The sequence below is a fragment of the Ursus arctos genome, unplaced genomic scaffold, assembly GCF_023065955.2.
Source record: "Ursus arctos isolate Adak ecotype North America unplaced genomic scaffold, UrsArc2.0 scaffold_26, whole genome shotgun sequence".
Taxonomy (NCBI): Eukaryota; Metazoa; Chordata; class Mammalia; order Carnivora; family Ursidae; genus Ursus; species Ursus arctos.
Window position 1 is genome coordinate 5,291,904 of NW_026622941.1, and position 23,144 is coordinate 5,315,047.

Here is a 23,144-nt window from a genome sequence, read left to right on the forward strand (position 1 = left end):
ATCAATTTTGAGAAAGCCAAAGTTGGAGGGTCGTATTTTGGCATGCTACACCCACAGAATGTGCGAAATTAGAGGGAATAAATAGGAATCGGTGCGTTTTTTTGTGGGTTCCCCTAGCCGGGGCCCCTGGCATGCAGGGCTGGATGGAGGGAGAGGGCCTCGGAGAGCTAAGGAGAGGGGTGGGGGGGCGGGGGACCGCGTTTGAAGTTAGGTCGGGCCAGCTGCTGTTCTCCTTAATAACAAGAGGGGAAAGGAGGGAGGGAGGGAGAGATTGAAAGGAGGAGGGGAGGGACGGGAGGGGAGGGAAGGGGAGGAGGAACCGGAGAGGGGAGCGAGGCGAGAGGGAGGAGAACTAACTGCCCAGCCAGTTTGCGTCACTGCCTCGCAGAGCAGAGAAGAGCGAGCAGGGGAGAGCGAGACAAGTTTGAAGGGGAGGGCAGGCAGAGTTAGCAGCCCCCGAGGCTCTCCTCTCCCACCGCCCAACCCTTTCCTCTCTTCTCCCCCAGCCTCTCTCTCTGTCCCATAACTTTTCTCTAGAAAACCCCCTATTTAGCCAAAGGAAGGAGGTGAGGGGAACCCTCTCCCCTCCCCCCTCCAAAAAACCCCCAACTTTTCCAGTCCGGAGAAAGCAGGGGAGCGAGCGGGCACCCGGCTGGCCATGGAGTTGCTGTGCTGCGAGGTGGACCCGGTCCGCAGGGCCGTGCCAGACGCCAACCTGCTCTACGATGACCGCGTTTTGCAGAACTTGCTCACCATCGAGGAGCGCTACCTTCCCCAGTGCTCCTACTTCAAATGCGTGCAGAAGGACATCCAGCCCTACATGCGTAGGATGGTGGCCACCTGGATGCTGGAGGTAGGTCTGCAGACAGACTCCGTCTGTCCCCATCCGGATACTCGGTCACCCCCCGCCCCCAGCGCAGGGACCCTAAAACTGGGAGAGGGCAGGCTCCGCGCTCGCCTCCCCGATCCCGTGCGCGAGGTTACCCCGCGCCCTTTGGCGAGACGCGTGGCTTCATTTCTGTTCCCTGCAGGATGCCAGACTAAGTGGGGGAGGGGAGGGTGAAAGGAGAGGGAGGAGGAAAATCTGGGAGAAATGAGGCTGTCCTGGGGCGGGGGTGGGGGAGCATCCCGCGCGCGTGTGCCTGCATGTGGCTGCCTCTTCTTCCCACCCCCATCCCGACCTGTCTTTTGCGAAGCTGCGGCTGCTTTCGGTGCAGTGAAGAAGGGGGTAGGAGTGTGAAATCGGGGCCCCAAAGTAAAAAAAAAAAAAAAAAAAAAAAAAAGCAGCCCCCCAAAGGCCAGAGCAAATTCGTCCTAGCCTTAGGTCCCCGCATGCGGTCGCGACTCCGCGTTGGCACTTAAGGGGGGGGGGGGAGAGGGAGGGGGAGGAGGGAGGAGGAGAGAAACGGAGAATTCAGGAGCCCCGGAAGTCGCAATGAAGAAACCTGTGTTTTAGGGGAACCCAAAAGAACCACTTCTTTACCCTTGCTCCAAATCTTTGCCGAGCAAGCCGTGTGCCCACGTATGCACAGCTCTGGACCTGCCGTGGTTTCGCCATGTTGCTTTGCAAACTCCGGTTGGAAAGGCTGGAAAACGTCGCCCGCTCCCCCCTCGCACCCCATTATCCCGGCCACCCCACTTGTAATAGTGCCCTCTCCCCCAACCCCCACTTCACGAAGGTTACTTACAGTTTGGCTTTCCAGTTTCCTCGGTGCGGAGATTTGGGTGGGGTAGGAAGGGGGGAGGAGGTGTGTGTAGGGGGGGATGTCGGGGCACCCCTAAAGGAGAGGTCAGAGTCCCCCGTGCCTCTCTCCGGCGGCTCCCCGTTCCTCGGCTTTCCCCCAGCTCGTCTCCACGATCCCCAGTTTCTGCCCTTGTGGGCCGCAGCCGGACACTCCCGCCGCGGCGGTCACCCCTCCAAGTTTCCCCTCGGGATCCAAAGCCCCAGGGGTCGAGATACAGACCTTTCCGGCACTCGAAACCTCCGTTTCGGGAAGTCTGGATCCTCTTTGGGGTTTTCACGCCAAAAGGGCTTTTCTAGGATATTTCCTCGATTTTTAATTATTTTTTGAAACCGTCTCCCCATGCTCCGAGTCCAGCCGCCGAGGCTGCGGCTCTTCCTCCTCTCCTCCCTCCCCCTCTCTTCCCCACCTCTCCCCACCCACCCCCCCAATAGCGGCGCCTGGGCCGCAGGGACCCCCCCGGACATTTTTTCCAATTGTCGGGAATGATAGAGCAGGGTTCGAGGGTCCGAATGAGACCAAGAAGAAGACCCCCGGAGCTTCCAGAATATTTTTATTGATTTTTTGAAAAGATGACGAAATCCAAAAAAGAGAGTGTGAGTGAGTTAGAGTGAGCAAAGAAGTCAGTAGCCAAAGGGAGCGTCGCCGAGCCGGGCGGCTACTGCGTATTTGTTTGCCTCCCGGGTTCGGATCTTCAATTTACCTCTTTTTTTACGTTCCTGGGGATTACCCAGCACGGATGGACTATTTAGATTTACCCCGTTTTCCTCATCTTTATTCTTATCACATATTCTACTCCCCTCCCCCTCCCCACTAAAAAATTAAATATTTTTGCTTGTTTCCATAGGTTATGCCTTTTCATTTTTTTTTTTTGTCTTTTCCTGATACTATTCCCCCCCACCCCAACCCTTTCCCGCTCCCATTGTAGGTCTGCGAGGAACAGAAGTGCGAGGAGGAGGTCTTCCCTTTGGCCATGAATTACCTGGACCGCTTCTTGGCTGGGGTCCCAACTCCTAAGACCCATCTGCAGCTCCTGGGTGCTGTCTGCATGTTCCTGGCCTCCAAGCTCAAAGAGACCATCCCTCTGACCGCAGAGAAGTTGTGCATTTATACTGACAACTCCATCAAGCCTCAGGAGCTGCTGGTAATAATCCTCTCCTTTCTTCCCCCCTTTCTGTTTGTCCTTCCCTCTTTGCTCTCTCCAGGCCTGATAAGCTTCCACCCAGTGCTCCCCAAACAAATCCTTTGGATCCCAAATTACCACACCGCTGGAATTTCCACACTTCTGGGAGACAGCGCTTTTAATATGAAAATTTTTTGTGTTCCTACTGTGTGCCAGGCACTGTGCTAAGCACTGAGGCTACATTCATGCATAAGATCCTCCAAGACATTTGTGGCGGTGAAATTCATTTACAGTTGTGTGTGCGTGAGCGTGCATGCGTGTGTGTGTGTGTGTGGGGGGGGTGTGTGTGTGTAGGGGAGACCTGGAACACAGTGATAACATTTTAATTAAATTCCAAATTTTCAACCACTGAATTCTGAGAAAATAGTTGGACTTCTCACATGGTAGGAATGTCTTCACATGATAGAGGAGTGTGTTGTGACGTGTCTCCTAAGAATCTAGAGTTCAAAGGTACTATCTATAAACTCTCAAGATACCTGTACATAGTAGCTGTTCACTAAATATCAGCTCATTGACTTTTGAGCCAAGCTAAAATTTGGCCTTTTATTGGAGGAATCTGAGGCCTGGGTTCCTAGCTCCAGTGGGGCTGTGACCTCTATCTGATGACAGGGGTCCTGTCTTGACTCTGTTATTCTGCTAGCAAGCCTTTTTCCCACCCAACCTAACTCTTTTACCCTGCAGCCTCACACTTAAGGCGTCCATGTTGCAGCAGTGTGGAATGGTAGAGTGGTTGCCAGGCCCACCTTCCGTGGTCTGTACACCTTTCTCTGCGCTGTTTGGAAAAGCCCCCCCCCCCCCCCGCCCTTCCCCCTCCTTACTGGCAAGGCCTGCACAAAGTCCACAGGGCTAGGACTGGCTGTTTGAACTGAGCTCTTTGTGAGAGGCCTTCCTTTCTGGGGCTGTGCTGCCATCTAGTGGCAGACATGTGCAAGGATGGGGGAGGAATTGCGGGGAATGTCGAGAGGGGCATGAATGACTTCACCTTTGAACCGCTGCCAGATTTCAGCTGCTTCTGGTTTGGTCCGGGAGGCCCAGAAAGGTGCTTTCTTCTGGGAGATCTGCTTCCTTTAATAATAGTACAAGACGAGAGGTTTATACTCACATTCCCCTGTGAGAAGAAAGGGCTGGAATTTCAAGCCATCTTAGAAGACACTGGTTATTTAGTAATTTTGTCTTTTTTTTTTTTTTTCTCATCCCAACCCTCTGTAAAAAGCCAAGGCAGACTTTAAAGCATGTAAAGGAAAAATTGTTAGAATTCGTTACCAGTTTGTTTTTCTCATGGGAGACCAAGAAAATGAATCTTCTATGTGGTTCATTTGTTTCAGCGTGATGATGGTGGACCATGGTGTTCTTCAGGACACCCCAATTTTATCCAGGACCTGCCAAGCTAATGAATATTGCTCTGTAAAAACCCTGCCTCTTTTCCACTCCGTATCTCTTGATCCCAGAAGCTGGGATCTGGATGAGTCCTGTTTTACATCAGAGAAAGCTGAGGCCCAGCTAGGGGAAGGGAGTCACCCCAGATCACATAGCCACTTGGTGCTACAGGAGAGGGGTTGGGGCTCTGGTTGCTGGCTTAGCAAATGGAAAAGAGCCTGGGGGTTCTTAGAGTGAATGAGGGAGCAGGGTGCACAGGCACCCTGGCCTCTGCCTCTCCTCCTCCTGAAGACCGTTGTTAGGCCTGATTTCCCTCTGATTGCACATACTTTTAAGGTTTCCTTTCTGGCTTGTTTTATTTTGAGCACAAGTCCCCAAAGGTATTCCGGTAAGGGAGAGAAGTTGTTTCTCATGAGGTGGGCTGGTGGTGAGAAGCCCATGAGAGACAGGGTTGCATTGTCCCTCCTTGGCATTGAACGGAGGGATTCCGTTGACCATGCACAAGCACTTCACTTTGCCCCAATCACCTCCCCCTGCACCATGGGGTTGCTACTCACCATCCAGTGGGTCCTTCAGTCACGATGACAAAGGCCTGTGAAACATTTAGGTGAAAGGGCACTCTGTGGCTGAGTGTCCTTTCCCCAAGACTTCTGCATTTTGTGTGGAGGGGAAAGTTTTAAAGCAGAGAAAAATGGCACTTTTTGGCACCAACTACAAGTCAGCTAATTGGTTGCCAAGGAGCTGGGCCCCGGAACCTTATTTTGAGCTTTATCTGTGTGCATCATTTTTCCATGGGGATTAAAAAGACTATTAATCCAGTGATAGAGACATAGACAATAAATTACTACCTAAGGGCCACGGTGACCTTGGCGGTATCTTTTTGTAGGTGCAGCTTTCTGGGTGGGCAGGCAACAGCACTGCCTGCAAGTCAGGGTTGGTGGAGGATGGGGGAGACCAACAGGAAAAGAAATAGGAGAAAGTAGATTCTTGGCAACAGCTACATGGGCTCTCACTATTGTCGGTCGCTCCTGCCATTGGAAGCCTAAGAAGAGACGTCAACAACTTCCAAGCTTTGGGGGGGCACTTGGACAAGTGGGCCCGTTTTCCCATCCAGCAGCGTCCTCATGAGCATCCTTAAAACGGGTCTGGATCCCAACCCCCCTGTCCTGGACACCAGCTCAGTCTTTAGGTTTTATACTCTTCCTCCCTCCCTTCCTCCCCAGGAGTGGGAGCTGGTGGTGCTGGGGAAATTGAAGTGGAACCTGGCGGCCGTCACTCCTCACGACTTCATCGAGCACATCCTTCGTAAGCTGCCCCAGCCGAGCGAGAAGCTGTCTCTGATCCGCAAGCACGCGCAGACCTTCATTGCTCTGTGTGCCACTGGTAGGAGCAGGCTGGAGCTGGAGGGGGCCTTGGGAGGGGCGGACACAGGCTGAAGAGCCCTTTGGGGGGGTGGTCAAGGGGAGGCAGATGGGCGTACTAGCAGGCATGGGCCTGAGGGTTTTAGGAGATGAGTGGACCCAGGTAACCTAGAGTACCAGGTTTCATGCCCTGCCTGTGTTTTCCTGACTTTATCTGAGCTGGTACGTTCTTTTTTCTCTGCTAAACTCATAAATGGTTTATGAGGACAGGTGTGGTAAGGGAAAAAAAATAGTGCCTGTTAAAATAGTTCTTTATGATGTCTAAAGTGCTCTTTGAAGATTATATATACTGCTCTCTGGTTGTGTTTAAATCTTTAATCTTTTGAGGAAAAGGATGGCTTGGAGATAAGCCCAAGAGGAAATTTGGGGGGTGGGGGCAAATATAGGTTAAAGGAACACTGTCAAGATAAATAGGTGGCTTGCCCTGATAAGCAGTAAGGGAGGCCAAAGGAGTTCTTTTTACTGTAGGGCACATAGGAGTAGCTGTTCCCTCTGCTGGATGGGGGAGTAAACCTGGCTGGCTCTCAGCAAGGACTCACGTTCTAAGCCCTAAATTCTGGTGCCTTCGCTTCAAGTGAGGGTGTTTTGAATTTGGTTGCAAGCTTTAACATAGCAATCACACTGTTTTTTTTCATGTTAAAAGCTTTCCACCCATGCTGTTGATCCCACAATTGATACATAGTTCTTATTGGCCCATTTGCTTTGCGTTTCCCTAATAAACTAAAGGCAGTGCTTTTGACACTGTCTCATTAAACTGAACCTTGGCCAGTTTCTACCATTTTTTTTCTTGGTAGTGGCCATGGGAGAGACCCTGGAACCTTAATCATCCAGGAGAGAGACATCGTAGGTAAAGAACTGGCCATCTGGGCAGATCTTTGGTTTGGGGGTGCGAGGTTGGTGGGGGAATGGGGAGGGCTGGGGTGCAGAGGGCTCAGCCCCAGTTTGCCAAGAGTTGTTGAATTTTATAGTTGGGACTCGGGGGGTTAACTTCTTTCAATACCTTGTTACATGGTATTCATGCGTAAGTACAGATGGGTCACACAGTATGCAAGAGTGTATGTGCTCTGTTCTCAGTCAAAAGGTCAGGCTTTGCTACTTCTCACTGGATGACCTTGGATAGGCTGCTTAACCTCTCTGAACCTCAGCTTCCATCTGCAAAACACGCCTGTGGATACATGATCTTAACAGCCTTTCAGGGTGGTTAGGAAAACCAAAATCAGAAAGAGAGGCTGTGCATGGAGTTACTTTGTGAACCAAGGAATGGGTAGGCAGTGTGTTGTGGTACTAATTGAAAATGCCACCGTCTCCCACTTGCAGCTTCATCCAAATCCAGCAGGACCCCTTGCTCTGCCTTCACTGGCTTAAATGTAAGATTCCCAGACACCCACATTTAGTTCTCGGGCACAGGTTTTGTCCTGGTTTTCTGTAGTCCTGCCCTTCCAGATCCAGACCCGTCCCATGGTGTGTGTATGTGCCCTGTGCCCCTTTGTGGGAGAGTAAACTGCCCTTCCTTCCCGCAGCCCCGAGGGGGCCATTCTTCGGAGCCCCCCATGGATACCTTGTTGCCTTTTAGACAGTAGCCATTCTTTTGCTTCCTCTCTTCTCCTGCTGTCTGGCCTGGGGCCCTAGAGGTCAGCCCCTCATTGACTTGTCATTTTGTCTCCCAGGCCCGGCTGTCCCTTCCTTTCCATTGTCATGATTCACTGCGGGGGAGGGGTCAACCAGTCCTTTTTTCTCTGGCCCTAGGACAGCTGACCCCCTGACCCTGAGCTCCCCCATTGCCCAGCTGTTAGCCAGAGTTCTGCTCTGACCTTGTCTCTTGACTGACAGATCTTTTGGGGTCTCTCCACCCATTCCCTCCATTCTCATCTCTGACTGGGGTAGAGTTGGTGGGTGGAATTACCCAGGCATGGATAGATCCCCATATTCTGTAAAGGCCCACTCTCTAAAATTGGGGATCCCATCCCCCACTTCTGGACTTGTTGCCTAGATCCTTGGGGTGGCTGCCAACTTTGGGGCCAAAGTAAGGAGCCTGGGACTCGGGCCCTGAGGACAGAGGTCTGAGGGGTGGCATGGGAAGTCACAAAGACTGCCTTTTGGGAGACTTGAGCCAGCCTTGGACAGGAAGTGAGGAAAGATAGAAGGAATAACTCCAACCGAATGAAAACCACAAGCCCAATACTAAGCCTTAGGTGTAGACTGGTCAGAGCAGAGGGGGGTTCTCAGAAGTTTCCTGAGGCTGGGAAGGATGGGTGTCTCACAAGGCTTTTCTTTCTCGATCTGTGCTTAAGTCTGTATGAATGACTGGGTTGCATAGCGTTTTCACTGTGTGGAGTTTTATAGCAGTTGGCCCGACAGTATAAAAGCCAAGGGCTGCTTTTCTTGGAGGAAACATCTTCCAGTTAGAGGAGATGCTGCACTTTGGGGCCAGGGTGTGGCAGATTGTTGAGTGCCTAGGACCGTCTGGCAAGCAGGGGGCTCAAGGTAAGGGAGAACCAAAGGTAGGTGGTGACACTGAGACCGTCCCGGCTGCTCTGTGCACCTCACAGCTCCTTCCCGGTTCCCCAGCCCTGAATGTTCTGCCCTGAAGCCGAAGAGCACCTGTAGCCGGGGTCTTTCAGGCCTGTAGTGGGTCCCAAGGAGGTGGTAGCCAAACCTTGAAGCTGTATGGCTAGTTTATGGGAAAAGTTGGTTGTGAAAGAGCTGGCAGTATTTCCCTAGTCTGTGTGGGGAGTGCATGTGTGTGTGTGAAAGGGGAAGAGAGAGAGGGCAGGAGAGCAGAGAGGGGCCGTGAGAAGGGGAGTTAAGCCGCAGTTTTCCTTACCAGCTAGAGGGTAAGATGGCCAGGCGGAGAGGTGCCCTCCTTCCGCCTCCCTCCTCAGCTCAAAATGGCTTCTGGTGGGAGAGACCGCCTCAAACTGCCCGGTGTCCCTGTCAGGGCCAGTTGTGGTCTGTGGAGGCACTGGGGTGAGAAGCAGACCTTCGTAACTGCCAGCCCCTGGCGTCCCCTTTCCTGGAGCTTTGGATCCTGGGGAAGCAGAACTGATCCTTAGTGTGCCCCTGGTAGTAGCTCTGATGGTAGAGTGTGCAGATGAGGAAAGAAGAGGACCACGGAAGATGACTCAGGATCGCACTCTGGCACTGGAAGATTCTTGATGCATGATATCATGCTCAACAGATGATTCCAGTTACTCTAGAAAAGCCAGTGACATTGAGTTTTGAACTTGGTGTGGGGGTGGGGTGGAGGTGCTTAACCTCCCGACCCGTGGCACCCTACATGTCCCTCTTTTTGCCTAGGGCCCCGACCCCAAGGCCCGAGCCCCAGAAATGATGATAACTCTTGTGTTCCTTGTCTTCCTGGCTTTCCCTGAAGATGCTTCATGACCTTCCATCATGAGGTATAATCATAGCCGGGACCCAGAGAGGGTAGGTGACTCGACCCCTTATTCAAAAAGGAAGGTGTGCCCTGGTGGTTGCCAGGTGGGAAGAATTTAACCCACCTTCCCATCTCTACGCCCCTGCACTGGCTCTGCCCCTGACAGGGCGGGGAGCCGAGGGGAAGGGGAAGTGGCCGTTCTCCGGCAAGCCGGCAAGTGCACCCTGTGGGGACAGGCAGTGGGACAGGGTTCTCTCACTTCCCATATGGCCAAGGAGCAGGCTGCTTGCTTCCCTCCCCTCCTCCTCCCACCGAGCCCTTTGGCATTACATTGGCATCAGCTAGGCGTGGCAGTCCTGCCCCATGTGCGGATCCTCTTCTGGGGGTGGTAGATGACGTGTGTGCTGCCCACATCATTGGTTGGCCAATGAGCAACTGGGATCCTGGCCTTTTTAACTTTCACCTTGCTGCAGGTTGGAGGAAGGGGAGAGGTGAGGGGAAATGGGAGACTGTGGCTTCCCTGTTTCTCTTCAGCCTTAGAGCAAGTCTCTCTTGCCCCCTAGTGGTGATCCAAAGCAAAGCGGTCAGTCTTGGACTTCAAGGTCTCCGTCACCATATAGCCAAAACAATCCGCGCTAAATTTATGTGCAGGGCCATCTAATCTGTGGTTTCAAACCAGCTTAGCTCAGAGCTCTTCCTTCAGTGAAATCTTACCAAGGCGTGCAGATACCAAGTTGATGAATATGGGGCCCTCGCTGCCCTTGCCCAGATTAAGGAGCCCAGTGGGGCCCCAGGAGTGCCTGTGGCGGTCTTGGGAAGTTAGGTGGGCTGTGCAAGTCACACAGCTTGGCTACCACCTATCTCTCTGACTCCTGAGCCGGGGCTTGCTTTTGGGGGCTTTTCTTGCACTTCTGTTAGGAAAATCACCCTGTATTCCTTCATGGGAGGTGGGAGGCGGCCTTGAGGAGCTCTTCACATTTTGGTAAGTTATAAAAAGCACTGGGTCCACAGTCCAAAGGTCTCGACCTTAACCCCAGGCCCAGGATTCGGCATTAAATAAGGCAAGAATTCATTGATTCAGAGCGCCTGGGTGGCTCAGTCGGTGAAGTGTCTGACTCTTGATTTGGGCTCAGGTTATGACCTCAGGTTGGGCTCCATGCTGGGTGTGGAGCCTGCTTAAGATTCTCTCTCCCTCTTTCTCTGCCCCCTCTTGCCCCTCTCCCTACTTACACTCACACACTCTCTCCTCCTCCCAAGAAAAAGAAAAAGAATTCATTGACTTCACTTGTAAAAGGAAGTGTTTTGAAACCTATGTGTTTTACATTGGTTTTTATTAATACCTCACCACGACTACTTGGATGAGTAAGCAACCAATAGAGCTGGGATTCCCCTAAGGTGTGCCCCTTGCCTCTACCACCTCCCCAGGAGGGAGGAGGTCGTGTCACAAGCTTCTAGTATGTGGGCATTGTTCCTTGGCTCTGGGCGAACCACACCTGAGGGAATATGGGGACATTAGGAAGGGAGTGGCCGACTTCTGTCTTCCATTCATGGTATGGGGGCCCTCAGTTTCTCCCACTCCTGGCAAACCAGCATGAGGCTTCGGGGACTTGATGAGGTCATTTCTGGGACACAGAACACAAGTGATAGTGAAAGATTCTCCAGGCAGCACAGAGCCCTCATTCTTCCTGGCAGTCTCGGCATGCTTGGCCTGCTGTCAGCATCCGCCTGTAGCCCAGGGATGCGGGGCACCTTCCTCCTCACGCCTGCCGATGCTGAACAGCATCTCCCAGCCGTCAGGATTACCCTTCACAGTCCCATAGAAGGTTCCCATGGTCAGAATAGTGGTAGGACCCTGCTTGCTTACCAGGAGCCAGGCACTGTGTTTTTACATGGATTATTTTAGTCCTTTCCTCAGAACAACCCTCGGAGTCGGGTACACTTATTCTGATGTGCTTGTAAGAAGATGGTGGCTCAGAGAGGTCAGGTAACTTGCCCGTCTTCACACAGCTGGTTGGTGGTAGGACATCTGCCTCCCCATACTCTACCTTCCAGTTCTTGGAGGTGCTTGGCCATTCTTCCCATGTCCTCAGAGAGTCCTCCCAAGTATCTTCATGCTCCTGTTCCCCTGAGCACCCCCTTTCTTTTGAAAAGTTTCTTTATCGGCTCCCCATATGGTATGCACCTAGCCAATTAGAATGCACTGTGGTGTGTTCTCTTACTACGTTTTTACATCTGGGGTGGGGGGTGGGGATGAATCCATGCTGCCTGGAACAGGGAGGAACACTTGGTGATGACTCTGTTGGAATGGATCACTGGTCAGTTAATTGCCTCTCGCTCTGCTGCAGAGGAAGGAGGGGTTTCAGGAAGTCACCTCTTATCATTCCAGGTGGGCAATGGAGGGTAGAGATAGGCCCTCGCTCCTGAATATGCTTTTTGCACCAAGATAGAGCTTGTTGGTATTTTTGACCAAGAGATGTAGAGATTTCTGAGGGATTTTTACTTGGTATTTTATTTTTGCTGAAATAAAATAATATTAGGAGAAAGTTTTACAAAATTACTTGTATTTCTTCCATCTCCACAGTGGGAACGTTTACATAACATTTATTCATATATTTCTGGAAGGTTGTAATCTTGGTCATGACATTTGATTTTTCTGCCCACTCCCCCTGCCCAAGTGGATAAATTTGAACACTTTTCAATCCAGTTACATAGCCAAAGTAAGGTTTCCAGGAGTGGCTGAGTGGGTTGGGCGAAACTTTCCACGGGTGAGTACAGAGGTTAGGTAACTAGAGCTAGTACAAGGACATGACCCTTCAGATGTTTTATTCTGGTGTTTTTCTGTTGTTTCCCCTACCAACAGAAAGGGGGGTGTCCCTGAGCAGGGTTCCGGGGCAGCCCCCGAGGTCTTGCGGAACTGGTACTTCTCTCTGTGGGGAGAGATGCCTTGTGACTTTGCAGGCCAGTGGAAGCCATGCTCTGTTCTATGGATGCTTGCTTCTTCTTTTCTTGGGAGTGGTTCTCATTCTAGATCCTTAAGGAAAAGCAAAATAGAGCCGGAAGGCACCTGGGGGATTAGTCAGCCCACGGTCTTTGACTTTTTGACCTAAACCTTGAAGAAAGAAATACATTTTATAACACAACTCAGGATACACATAAATGGACATCAGACTGCTACAAAAGTTTCTCAAGACAGTATTTATTCTTACTACGTGATTACTTCCTGATACTATCTATCCTGTTCTGTTCAGTTAAACAGCAACAAAAACAACCCACAGATGGGTTTCATGACCCAACAGTGAGCTGCAACTGGAAGTCAGAAAAACACTGATCCAACCCCACCCTTTATTAGACAAATGGAATGTCAGGGGCTGGGGGAGGAAGTGACTCACCCAAGGTCCCACAGTCTGGACCTGGCTTGTAGTGCTAATGTCACCTCCTTTGGACTTACCTGGAGGAGAGCCTAGCAGTTGCTCCGGAATCTCGAGGAAGACCCTGGTTTGCTACTGCAGTGTGTGGCAGAGCGGCAGTGCTGCCGCCGCCCGGGTTCCCGCAGCTCTTCCCTGGCAGGGGGAGCACTACCCAGTGTGAGCTGCCAAGAGGCAGCTAGGTTCTTGTACACGGTGCTCCCCACTTCTGGGAGGCAGGGGACAGTATCCCCAGGAGGATGCTCCTCAGCATTTTCCTAGCAAAACGAGAGGGGGGAGGTACAGTCCTTCTGGCAACTTTAGCACCTGCTGCAGCCTGGGACCACCCGTATATACCCCCTGGCTTCCAGAAGTTAATTAGTTTGCTAAAATTAGGAGTCAGTTTTGCGTGCAATGGGACAACAAAAGATAGGCATGTGTGAGGTGTGCTTCCTGGTCGGAGGCCTGGGGCAGAGGAAAGGGAGGGCCAGGGATATCCTCCTGTCGCTCCCTGCCAGATGCTCCCACCCAGGGCCTTTGTGGGCCCAAGGCCATGGGCTGGCTGCCTCGTCTGCATTGTGAATGTCACAGGGGGGAGCTAACGAGGTTATTGGGCAGAGAAACACTCCTGTGAGCCCATGTGGAGGAGACCTACAGCAGAGCAGGAGGCAGGGAGGCTGCCTTTGGCAGCATCCATGAGGAGAGAGAAGGCTCGGGAGGAGTTAGTGGACAGCAGGCTTGGGGCAGAACGCTGTAATACACATCCCTGAAGAGGTCGAAATGGTGAGTGGGCTCAGGAGAGAAAGCCAAGGAGAAAGACAGACTGACAGAAGGCCAGGCTTGCTCTATTCATGGGATTCGGCCAAGATGGGAGGTGTGTGCATGGTTCAGTGAATCAGCAGTGTTGCTAAGAACACCAGCAACTTGATGCTGGACAATGGGGTCACCTATAAAAGTGCTTTAATGGAATGTGTGGCTTAATAGGGCATTGGACAGCAAGAAAGGGAAATATTAGGTCACACTGTTTTTATAGGTCAACCTCATGGTGATGCTGGAATTGGAAGTGTGACCCATGTCCCCCCCGTGTATCTCCCTCCCATGTCCACCCCCTTGTACAGCTATAGGCAGTAAATTCTGCAGTAAAGCTAGAACCAGAGGTTCACTGTGGAGGATTTGCTCCACTCCAGGACTGACCAAAGTGAGTGAGGGCGTAACGTCTTTACCATATCAGCACAAGGCAAGGGGAAGGGCGCTTTCAGCTCGCAGAAGCCTGCCCTTTCTCATCCACCACGTGCAGCTTGTATGGTGGATGTAAGGATTAACTGGCATAGAGCGTGGACGGGACCGTACGTCTGGGTCATTCGCTATTAGAAGCATACAGGAGTCAGGTGTGGTGTTCTTCTCCTGATAACTGGGAAAGTAGGTGATCTTGGTTACCCAGCCTCTTTGTGGGAGCACTCAGAGGAAACTGAGGTGTTTAGTCTCCCAAGCTGAGCCCTCACAGGAGCGTAGGAGCATGGGAACATCCCCTCTGCTTGCTTTTGGAGAAATGAAAGTGGATGAGGGAAGAGTGGCAAACCACTCTTTTTTTCCAGCAAGAAAATGGGACCTTTGGGCCCAAGAGCCATAAAATCTAAACCAAGTCATCCATCTGATTAGGTTAATACTGGGTACCTGCTTTCTCTTCGTGTTCTAAGGATCCTTGGTATTGGGCTAGAAGTTGGGGATTGTGTGAAACTTGGCCTTCATCCCCTCCATTACTGCTTCTCCCACTTGCCTTTTTTTTTTTTTTTTTTTTGTAAATAAAATCATCCTTTGTTTTTGGCCATATTAGTCCTTGACGGTCCACAAAATAATAGGGCAAGATCACATCAGGATTATTGTTCTTCATAAAATTTTACCTGCTTATACTTTTCCGCCTTCCACCATCTAGATCCCTTGTTCTGTCTCATTTGTATGGCACATATGTTACCTTCTGGACTCATCTCAGACCTCCCTGCTCTGCTCCCACCATGACCCTCAGAGGAGAATATATCTCACTCACCTTCCTGCCCCTTGCACGTGCTAACCCCAGACACGATTGTGGGACCTGAGTCCCCTGCCTGAGAATTTACTGTGTGCCCTCAGATAGGCTCTCCACCTTCTCTGTCTCAGTCTCCCCATTTTAGTTCTGGACCCACCACAGTGATGGCAAATAAATAAAGGGTGTCTTGTGAAGGACGACTCAGGAGGGGATGTGTCTGTAGGGTGAAGGGTCACCTGTGCAGCTGACCTTTCACCATCCTATTTCTGGAATATCTTCAGGCTGGGGAGCCCCCAGATCTTGACCTTCTGCCTCTCGTTCTCGCAGATTTTAAGTTCGCCATGTACCCGCCATCGATGATTGCAACTGGAAGTGTGGGAGCTGCCATCTGTGGGCTCCAGCAGGATGAGGATGTGAGCTCGCTCACTGGCGATGCCCTGGTCGATCTGCTGGCCAAGATCACCAACACGGATGTGGTAGGTGGACGGCGTCTTCTTGGTTAAAACCAGATGTCTCTTTTCTCAGCTCAGGGAAAAAGACACTTGGCTTGATGATGCTGTGTTGGAGGTGTTTTTTGTTTTTGTTTTTTTCTTTTTTGGTGGTGGTGGTTTCTGTTTTCCAAGATCAGCATCCAAGGTAGTACAAAATTCAATAGATGAGGCTTCCTCCGATGGTTTTGAAAGCCTGTGTGCCATAAAATAGAGAAAAGAACCTGGCAAGCAGATACAAGGTGGGAGGAGGGCTGTTTACTAATTTTCCTTTGTGGTGTGGGCTTCCCCGTGGGTCTGAAATGTTGCTTCATTTCCATTTATGTACATGTCCTCAGGCTGCTTCTCCCCCACAGTGTCGCGCTCTGCTTACACCCACTCAGGCGGAGACACAGTGGAGAGAGGGCTGGAGCCTGGCTCTGTGGCGCTGGGGGCGGTGGGGATCCAAGAGGTGCCCCCCCTCGAGGACGGTGTCTGGCCTTGACACACCTCTCAACCCCACCTGCCTCTCACTTCCCTTTTGTTTAATGTGGTAATGGATTAAGAAGTACTTCTAAAAGAATAAAGAGTCATAGTAATTCAAGGAACTATTATTAGCTATAGATTTTTCCATTCTTGTGCCCCGTGGACTGCCCAGAGGCTGTAATTCTGCTTGCCAGATTTTGAAGCTCTGTAGAAGAAAGGTCTTGAGAGACCAGGGTCAAGTGAGGCTCTGATTCAGCTGGTAGGAAATGGCAGTCCTTAGAAGGTCTGAGCCAGGGAGGCTCTGAGAGGTCAGAGAGGCGGCTCCTGCCTCTTCCAGTGGAGGCTTTCCATGGGAGGTGTAGAGAGGGCTGAGGTAACCTGCTGGGGGAGGGGGAGGGCAGTACCAGAGCTGGGACCAGAACCTGGAAGCTCTGACAACCCCCCACCTCCCCCAGGAACTCACACTGCACACTTGCTGGAGCTCCCGAATCTTTTTGTTTGAGAAAGGCCTCTGCTTTAAGGGCAGCTGAGAGGTCTGGCAGCTGGGAGGCCCTCATGTGTCACCATGGAGAAGCTCAAGATGTAGGGGAACTTCCCCGTGCCCCCCTCTGGATGTTCCAGGGAGATTCCGAAGGCCCCGCTGTGGGAATAGATTGAGTTAAGAGATACCGTGGCTTACAGGCCTGTGGCTGATGCCCCGTCGGGGATGCTGAACAGAAGGTTGACCACTCGGAGAGCCCGCGGCTGCAGCTTGCTGGCTTTCTCACCTCCCCATCTGTATTTTGCCTTGGCCTTTATTACCATCTCAAGCAAATAGTGCAGGGAGGTGTTGAAGGGCCTCATGGAACAAACTCAGGGTCCTATTCTGAAGGAGTTCTTAGATATGCTTTGAAAATTCTAGGTCCAAAACATAGGCTTTTCACAAAGGCCTGTACTACCACGTACTACATGGTATCCAAAATATAAATCGAGAAGACCCCTCCAGCGTGCTTCATGTGAAGAGGGCTTGTCTAATCCTCCAGAGGCAAATCTGGGACAGAACTTAACATTTATAGAAATGATAAGCTTCCTTCCTTTTCCGAATATCTCCTATTAAGGCTGCCTTACAAAAAGCACCCCCAACAGCAACCAGCTTAGGGTTGGTTCTTCTTCGACCCCCAGAGACAAAAAAGCCTGCGACAGCAGTTTGACCCCCAGGCACTGTAACCTCTTTCAGATATTTATAGCCCTGCCCTGATTGGCTGGTGGCCCCCACGGGTCTCTGGCCTTCTCCCACATGTCCGTTTATCACCCCTTACTGGTTTCAAATGGACAGAGGTCACTCCTGAGGTGCCACCGAGTCTCTTCGGCCGCTTTTTAGGACTGCAAACCGATTTCTCATCTTACACAGGAGAAACCACTTGCCCCTTTCAGACACCATGTAGCCAGTGCATCCAAGGTAGCTGCAGACTGGGGTAAAAGAGGTCTCGTACGTCCCAGCTGTGGAACTGGAGATGCATGTGTGCCTCATTCTTACCAGTGGGCTTCCGGTTCAGCATTTTAATATTAACAACCAAGCATGAACAGAGGAGGATGGAAACTCCACACAGCACTTTTTCAGACAACAGTTTGAGACCTCTGTGAGTTCTAAGCTTGCCCCTGGGCCCCAGAGGCTTGCTCACTGCCCCCCAGGAATGTTCTTAGTAAAAAGGCTTGAGCAACATTGGGCTAGGCTGGCCACTTGTGCCTGACTTCCAAGTGCTGTAGGTCTCCTCCCATCCATCAGGCCATGTTCTCTGAAGTATGGAGGCTCAGCGTGAACAAAAAGAAAAGGACTGGAATTCAGAAAGCATTAGTTTCTGGAGGGAGGCAACTTTTGCTTCCTGAGCCCATTTACCATTTCGTGAGTCAAGAAGTGGTGTGTTGCGAGCACTTAGCTCTCCATTTATTTCTGGAAGTATTTCTTAAAGGCTCACTTGTTGCAGACTTGCACAATGAGCAAGGCGTGGATGGAACCAACGCAGGAATTGGGACGGGTGGGCCATGTATGGAAAATAGGAGATGATGTTCCTGACTTAAGGAGCTCGGCGACTGTAGGGCAAATCACAAGTAAAGCATGCAGAATCCTAGCAAATAAAGATCATCAGCAAATGATTGCTGAGGTGTTATGAAGTCCAAATGCAGGAGGAAAGCAGCCCAGAGGAAGGAGCTCACTAGGCCTAACGTGAGATGCACGCCTCCTGGCAGAGGGCACTTGGCGATAGAAAAGGTCCTTGGAATGGAGAAATAAAACGCGGTATGTATGTGCAGTGGAATATTAGGTCGCCTTAAAAAGGAAGTGAACTCCTGACACGCGCTACAACATGGATGAGTCTTGAAAACATGCTAAGTGAAAGAAGCCAGATTCTTCGCATAGTCAAGTTCATGGAGACAGAAAGTAAAATGAGGGTTACCAGGGCCAGGGGGTGGGAGGAACGGGGAGTTCTTTAATGGGTATGGAGTTTCACTTTGGGATGATGAGAACGTTCTGGAGATGGATCGTGGAGATGGTTGCATGACGAAGTGAATATACTTAATGCCACTGTACACTTAAAAATGGTTACATAGATGTTATGTTTAGTTTATTTTGCCACAATTAAAACACACACACACAGTGCTCTCAGACCCACACTCCAAAATGCTCACAGGGTCCTGAGTCCTTCTCCCATGGAGAAGTCAGGTGCACAGGACCACGTTCTGCCACACTGGCTCCGGAGGAATAGGGCAAATGGGAACCAGGACCTGGAGTCCCTGTAGTTCTGTGCCTGCACCATGCACCTGGTTATTCGTGATCTCCTCAAGCTCACGGTGTTCTCTGTCCATGCCTTGTCAGGGATCAGACTGGGGAAAGAGGGTCCCCTTGCTTCCTCTGGGACAGGCAGACAAGTTTCTCTGGCTCCCTAGCCAGCGGCAGATAGCTTTGATAGGAGGGACCCATGCGGCTCTGAGAAAGTCGGTCTTTGTTGCTCCCTCTGGTTGCCAAAATAAACCGGAACGCTTCATTCCAAAGAGAAAGCTGAGTGAGAAGCCTGACAGTTTTACAGGGAATAAAAGTCTCAGAGGGTGGTATATTTTAAGTACTTTTTCCTTCCAGTCATAAGTGTTGCTAAAAACAGACGCCAGCCAGCGAGGCGGTTCTGGCTTTGGGGAAACTTCTACCGGGGCTTCCGTTGCCAAGGGTGAGTTTGAGAGGAGTGATCGAGCGTCCTGGTTCCCCGGTGAACCTTCCGTGCTTCGCCGGGCAGAGTCGGGGTTCCTCTTCCGTCCCCTCGGCACTCGGCTCGTGCTTTGTGCCAGCGTTTATCTCACTGGTCACTTGTCTATAGAGCCTCTTGAACAAGACCCAACTTTTACTGCGCTCTTTATCCAGAGCCCCTGGCAGAGCCTTGGGAATGATGCTGAAGAGGGAGGGAAGCAGGAAGGAAGGAACGGAGGACACAAAGGCCAGGCAGATGGGCTTAGAGTGTGTTTCTAAGTCTTTGGTCTCCCCAGGTCTTTTGGAAAGCCCTATATTTCTTATCCTTAATTACATGCCAGGGGCCTGAGCAAAACACATCACCTTCACGTGATACGGTTTTACAAACTGACTAATAAAAATGCAGAAGTCAGGCTCACAGGCTGTGACGATGCTGTGAAGCTATTGGGAGATAATTCAGCAGAAGCAGACGCTAGTCACCCGGTCCCTATGTTCATCCTTTTCTACCTGGGTTACATCAGAACTCTGTCCCGTTCTTAAATATCGCCCAGAGAAGATTCCAGGATACCCCTGCCTTGGGGTCATCCTGGCATGTTAGGATCTTGGTTGTCAGGGAGCTGTTATAAACCCATTCGCTGTGCAGGGGGAGAAGTCTGGATTTTGACTCCATGCTCTGGTCCTGGTCCCCAGCACTGTGTCTTTGTCCTCCTTAGTGAGAAGCACCCACCTCCTCCTGGCACACCTTCTCCCAAGGGCCTCTATACGGCTGGGGCTGTCCTTTGTGGACCTGACGGGGCCTGTGGTCAAGAACCTTGTGAAGAGTGGCCGGAGGGGAGGCTGGGGGCGGGCTGGGGGACGGAATAGAACTGGAGGCTCATGCTTCCCTCTCCTGTCTTATTTCTTCTGCGGGCTTCATTTGGTATGCAAGGAAATAAGCCAAACAGCCTGTGAAGAAAGGAAGAATGAGATAGTTTCCTAAGTTGTCTCTGCCTGAGTTGGCCGCGGGTCTGGGGCTCATTCAGCCCTTTGTCCCCCTGTTGAGTGCAGTGCGTGTGTGGTGACAATGGCGTGATGCAGTTACACTGAGGGCTAATGGTAGGAGTTCCGTCAGCCCATTCATGGAGGCCGAGGAGGGTGCAGGGCGCAGAGCCTGAGCCAGCACGCAGAGGAAGTCGGAGGCCCGTGTAACGAGCTGGAGATCACAAACACTGCTGTCAGGGCTCCGGGGCTGGGGGGCAGGGGCCAGGGAGGGAGCCTATCATCATCAGAGTTGGAGGTTTGCCCGACCTCCAGCACTGTGGAGTGCCACCTGTCCGGGCTGACAGACGAGCATTATGGCTTTCCTTTTAATCAGCTTAATTTGGGGCATCTTAACACAATGACTGGTGCTTTCGGAGGCTGCCGGAAAGCAGAGGTCCCAGAGCCCATGCACTTTGCATGCACGTAGCATCTTTTCAGGGGACGAGCTGTCATTCCGCCCCCCCCTGCCCCCCAGCCCCTAGGGCTACGTCTCCCTTTCTTGGAGATTCTCTGCCCTGTCTGTCTTTCCTTAGAGCTGGGAAGAACCAGAGGGTCTCAGGGGAAGGAGTTCTGAAGCTGGAGGCTTGCCCGTTTAAAGCCAGGCTCAGCTTTTAACTCGATGTAACCGCGAGACAAGTAGGCTTTAGTTCCGTTCTCTAGCTGTATAATGCGGGCGTGTGGCTGTTTGAGCTCCAGACGCCCTCGGACCCCCAAATCCCCCGATTCTGTAATTGCCTCTGTGTCGAGTCTTGTGATTCTGCCCTTTGGAAATACTATGATTCTGCTCTTCTCCAGCTTTGCCTCCTCTTCATTTTGGGCCTTTGAACTTGCCTCCCTCTTTTATTTCCTTCTCTTAGCTTGACCTTCCAGCACTAGCAGCCCCGCTGGGTCTGAGGCAGGGTTCCTCCTCTCTCCAGGTCACTGCTCCCCGCACCCCAGTCCCGTGCGCTGTCCTGCCCTGCTGCTCAGCAGAGTGGGAACTCCTTGGGCGGGAGTGGAGCTGTGTCAGGTGGGCATGTCTGGTTGCAGGTAATAGCACCGCCACACATTTCCCTGCCCCTTCACTTTCCATCAGCTCACAGAAAACTCGAGTGCTCTTTGCAAGTCCAAGAATGGTTCCTAAGGATGCTAAAGGAGGGTATTAAAATACAGTGAGTTTAGTCTCAAGGTAGGGGGTGCTGGTCTCTCTGTCTCCACCATCACAGAGTAGACTGTTTGACATTGTTCTTACAAGACAGGTGCTTGCCCTTAAGTTTTTTATCCAGTTAAGGATGGGCGATCTGCACTTAAAACTCAAGCTGATAATAGCAGAGCTGTGGAGAAGGGGAACCTGAAGGAGGGTTGTTAGGCAGAGGCCCCAGAGAGCTTTCCAGGAGCGAGGGACATGATTGACCCCAGAGAGGTTTAGCTTCCTGCTCGGTCCCAGATGACTCTAGAAGAGAGCAGGGGGTGGGGTTCAGGGTCATTTCTGGGGTAACTGCTGTAGTTATTTATCTCTTAAAGTAGGAGGTATCAAAGATCAAGAGCAGGCCATCATCAGTCACTGTTTAGATTGAAATGAAAACGGGGCCAAGGAAAGTGTTCTATATGGAACCATCCATCACTTTATTCAGGGAAGCCAGTACACGTGTTCTTGGCTGGAATTTACATAAATGTGACACTTGAGGCATCGTCTCTTGAGTCCCATGGCTCTGAAAGTCCAGTGGAGATGACTGCCCAATGTCCCAGCCTTCCCTGTAGGACTTTTTCCAGAACTATTCTTTGAGGTTTCAGGCTCTTGGAAGGGAAGGCTGGATGCCAGGAACAGAATCGTTGGCGACCCAAAAGCAAAGACTCTAATACGGTCCCCGATCAGGTTCTTTCTCTTACTTGAGCTCTGTCTACTCGTGGAGGGCAATCTTTCTCAGGGATGCTGGTGTGGCTAATGCAGCGATAATCATGCGGTCCCGAGTTGGTCATAGTTTTGGGGTGGAAGGTGGCTGACCTTGATGACCTCCTCAAGGCACTAGGCTTCTCGTTGGGGGGACAGGGTCTTCCACACAACCTTCACCTTCACATCAGGGAGTCTTCCCCAAATGGCTGTGCCACAGGAAACCCTCTTGTTAAAGAGGCCTCATTGCTGACACCTGACTGGCATTTCTTTTTTAATTTAGTGGTTCAGAGCTATTGTCTGTCCCTTCCCTACACACACACACACACACAGTCCCTCAATCAGCTGGGACTCCTGCCATCCTCTTTAGAGAACAAAACCCCTTTATGCCACACCTGAAACTAACATAACACGTATGTTAATTATACTTCGGGGGTCAGTGGGGGAAGCTCTTCACGCCCTATGCTTTGGATAGGATTTGTCATCCATGGAGGCAAGCGTGGAGTTACCATCCCCCTGCCTCCGAGAAAAAACCTTTTAAACACGGCCTTCAACAGCTCCTGAAGGACCTCTGTAGCGGAGGGGCATCCCGTCACAACTGGCTGGATTCAACTCATTCTTCTCTGCGAGAAAAAAGAAAGAGGAAACTAATATTCATTTAAATTCTGCAGTCCCTCATTTCTCAGTGAGGCGTTCAGGGGAATGAGGCAGGGCGGAGGGCACCCAAGACGTGAGATGGGGTGTTTGGGGATAGTGTTAATGCCACCAGCGTGGGCTCTCAGAACAAGCTGGCTTCTTCTGATGACACTCAAATGGAGAACAAGCCACCTATTCCGGCTTTGGAAGGAGAACTGACAGTGGGCCCTACCGTCCACCTCTGATGCATGACCTTCCCAAGGAAGTCGGTCGAGAGTCGTTTGCCTATGGTCTTTGCCTTGTTTGCCTACACCAGCTTTATCTTTATTTCAGATCAGTTCTCTTTAGATCGTAAGGCTTTCGGGTTTTCCGATGTCCTCTATTGAAATGGAAGTGCCCTTAGAAACATGATGCCTTTAGCCTTCACCCCGAGCTTGTGGGGCGAGTGGTGAGTGACCTGGGAGCCCAGCCCTGGGTGTGGACTTTGGAGGAGGAGCACAGGGAGGGTTTCCAGTCAATAGTTAGGAGATCGGACAGGGTAGAGGACGTGACCAGGGCATGCCACAGAAGTTTGAGAGATGGTGCCAGTCGCCGACTGCTCCAGGTGGCGGGGAGATCCCTGTGGCTGGGTTCTGTCTGTCTTATTCCATGCTCCAACCCCCCCCGCCCCCCCCCCCCCCAGCCAGATGCACAGTGCTGCCTTCACCAATTGGGAACAAATGCTTATCCATACCTCATCTTAAAGAAACCGAAAGAATTCTTTCAGACTCCAGGATGGGTTTATTGTTATTCACAAGAAATGGCATTCATTTATTGAATTTAGCACCTTATATATATTATCTCAGGTCAAGAGTTGACCTTTGCCCTATGGGTGTTACTCATCCTTATTTTACAAGTTGGGGGACAGTTCCGAGAAGTGGAGGAA

General features: G+C 51.4%; 1 protein-coding gene across 1 annotated transcript in view; it reads left to right on the forward strand.

Annotated features, from left to right (window-relative positions):
- The first annotated feature begins 360 nt into the window (after positions 1 to 360).
- Positions 361 to 23,144, forward strand: part of CCND2 (cyclin D2) — a 29,395-nt gene continuing 6,611 nt past the window's right edge. The window contains exons 1-4 of the mRNA XM_026502648.4: positions 361 to 853; positions 2,671 to 2,886; positions 5,526 to 5,685; positions 14,854 to 15,002. Coding sequence (XP_026358433.1) covers positions 659 to 853; positions 2,671 to 2,886; positions 5,526 to 5,685; positions 14,854 to 15,002 — 720 coding nt within the window. The 5' untranslated portion in view covers positions 361 to 658. The remainder of the gene's footprint in view (positions 854 to 2,670; positions 2,887 to 5,525; positions 5,686 to 14,853; positions 15,003 to 23,144) is intronic.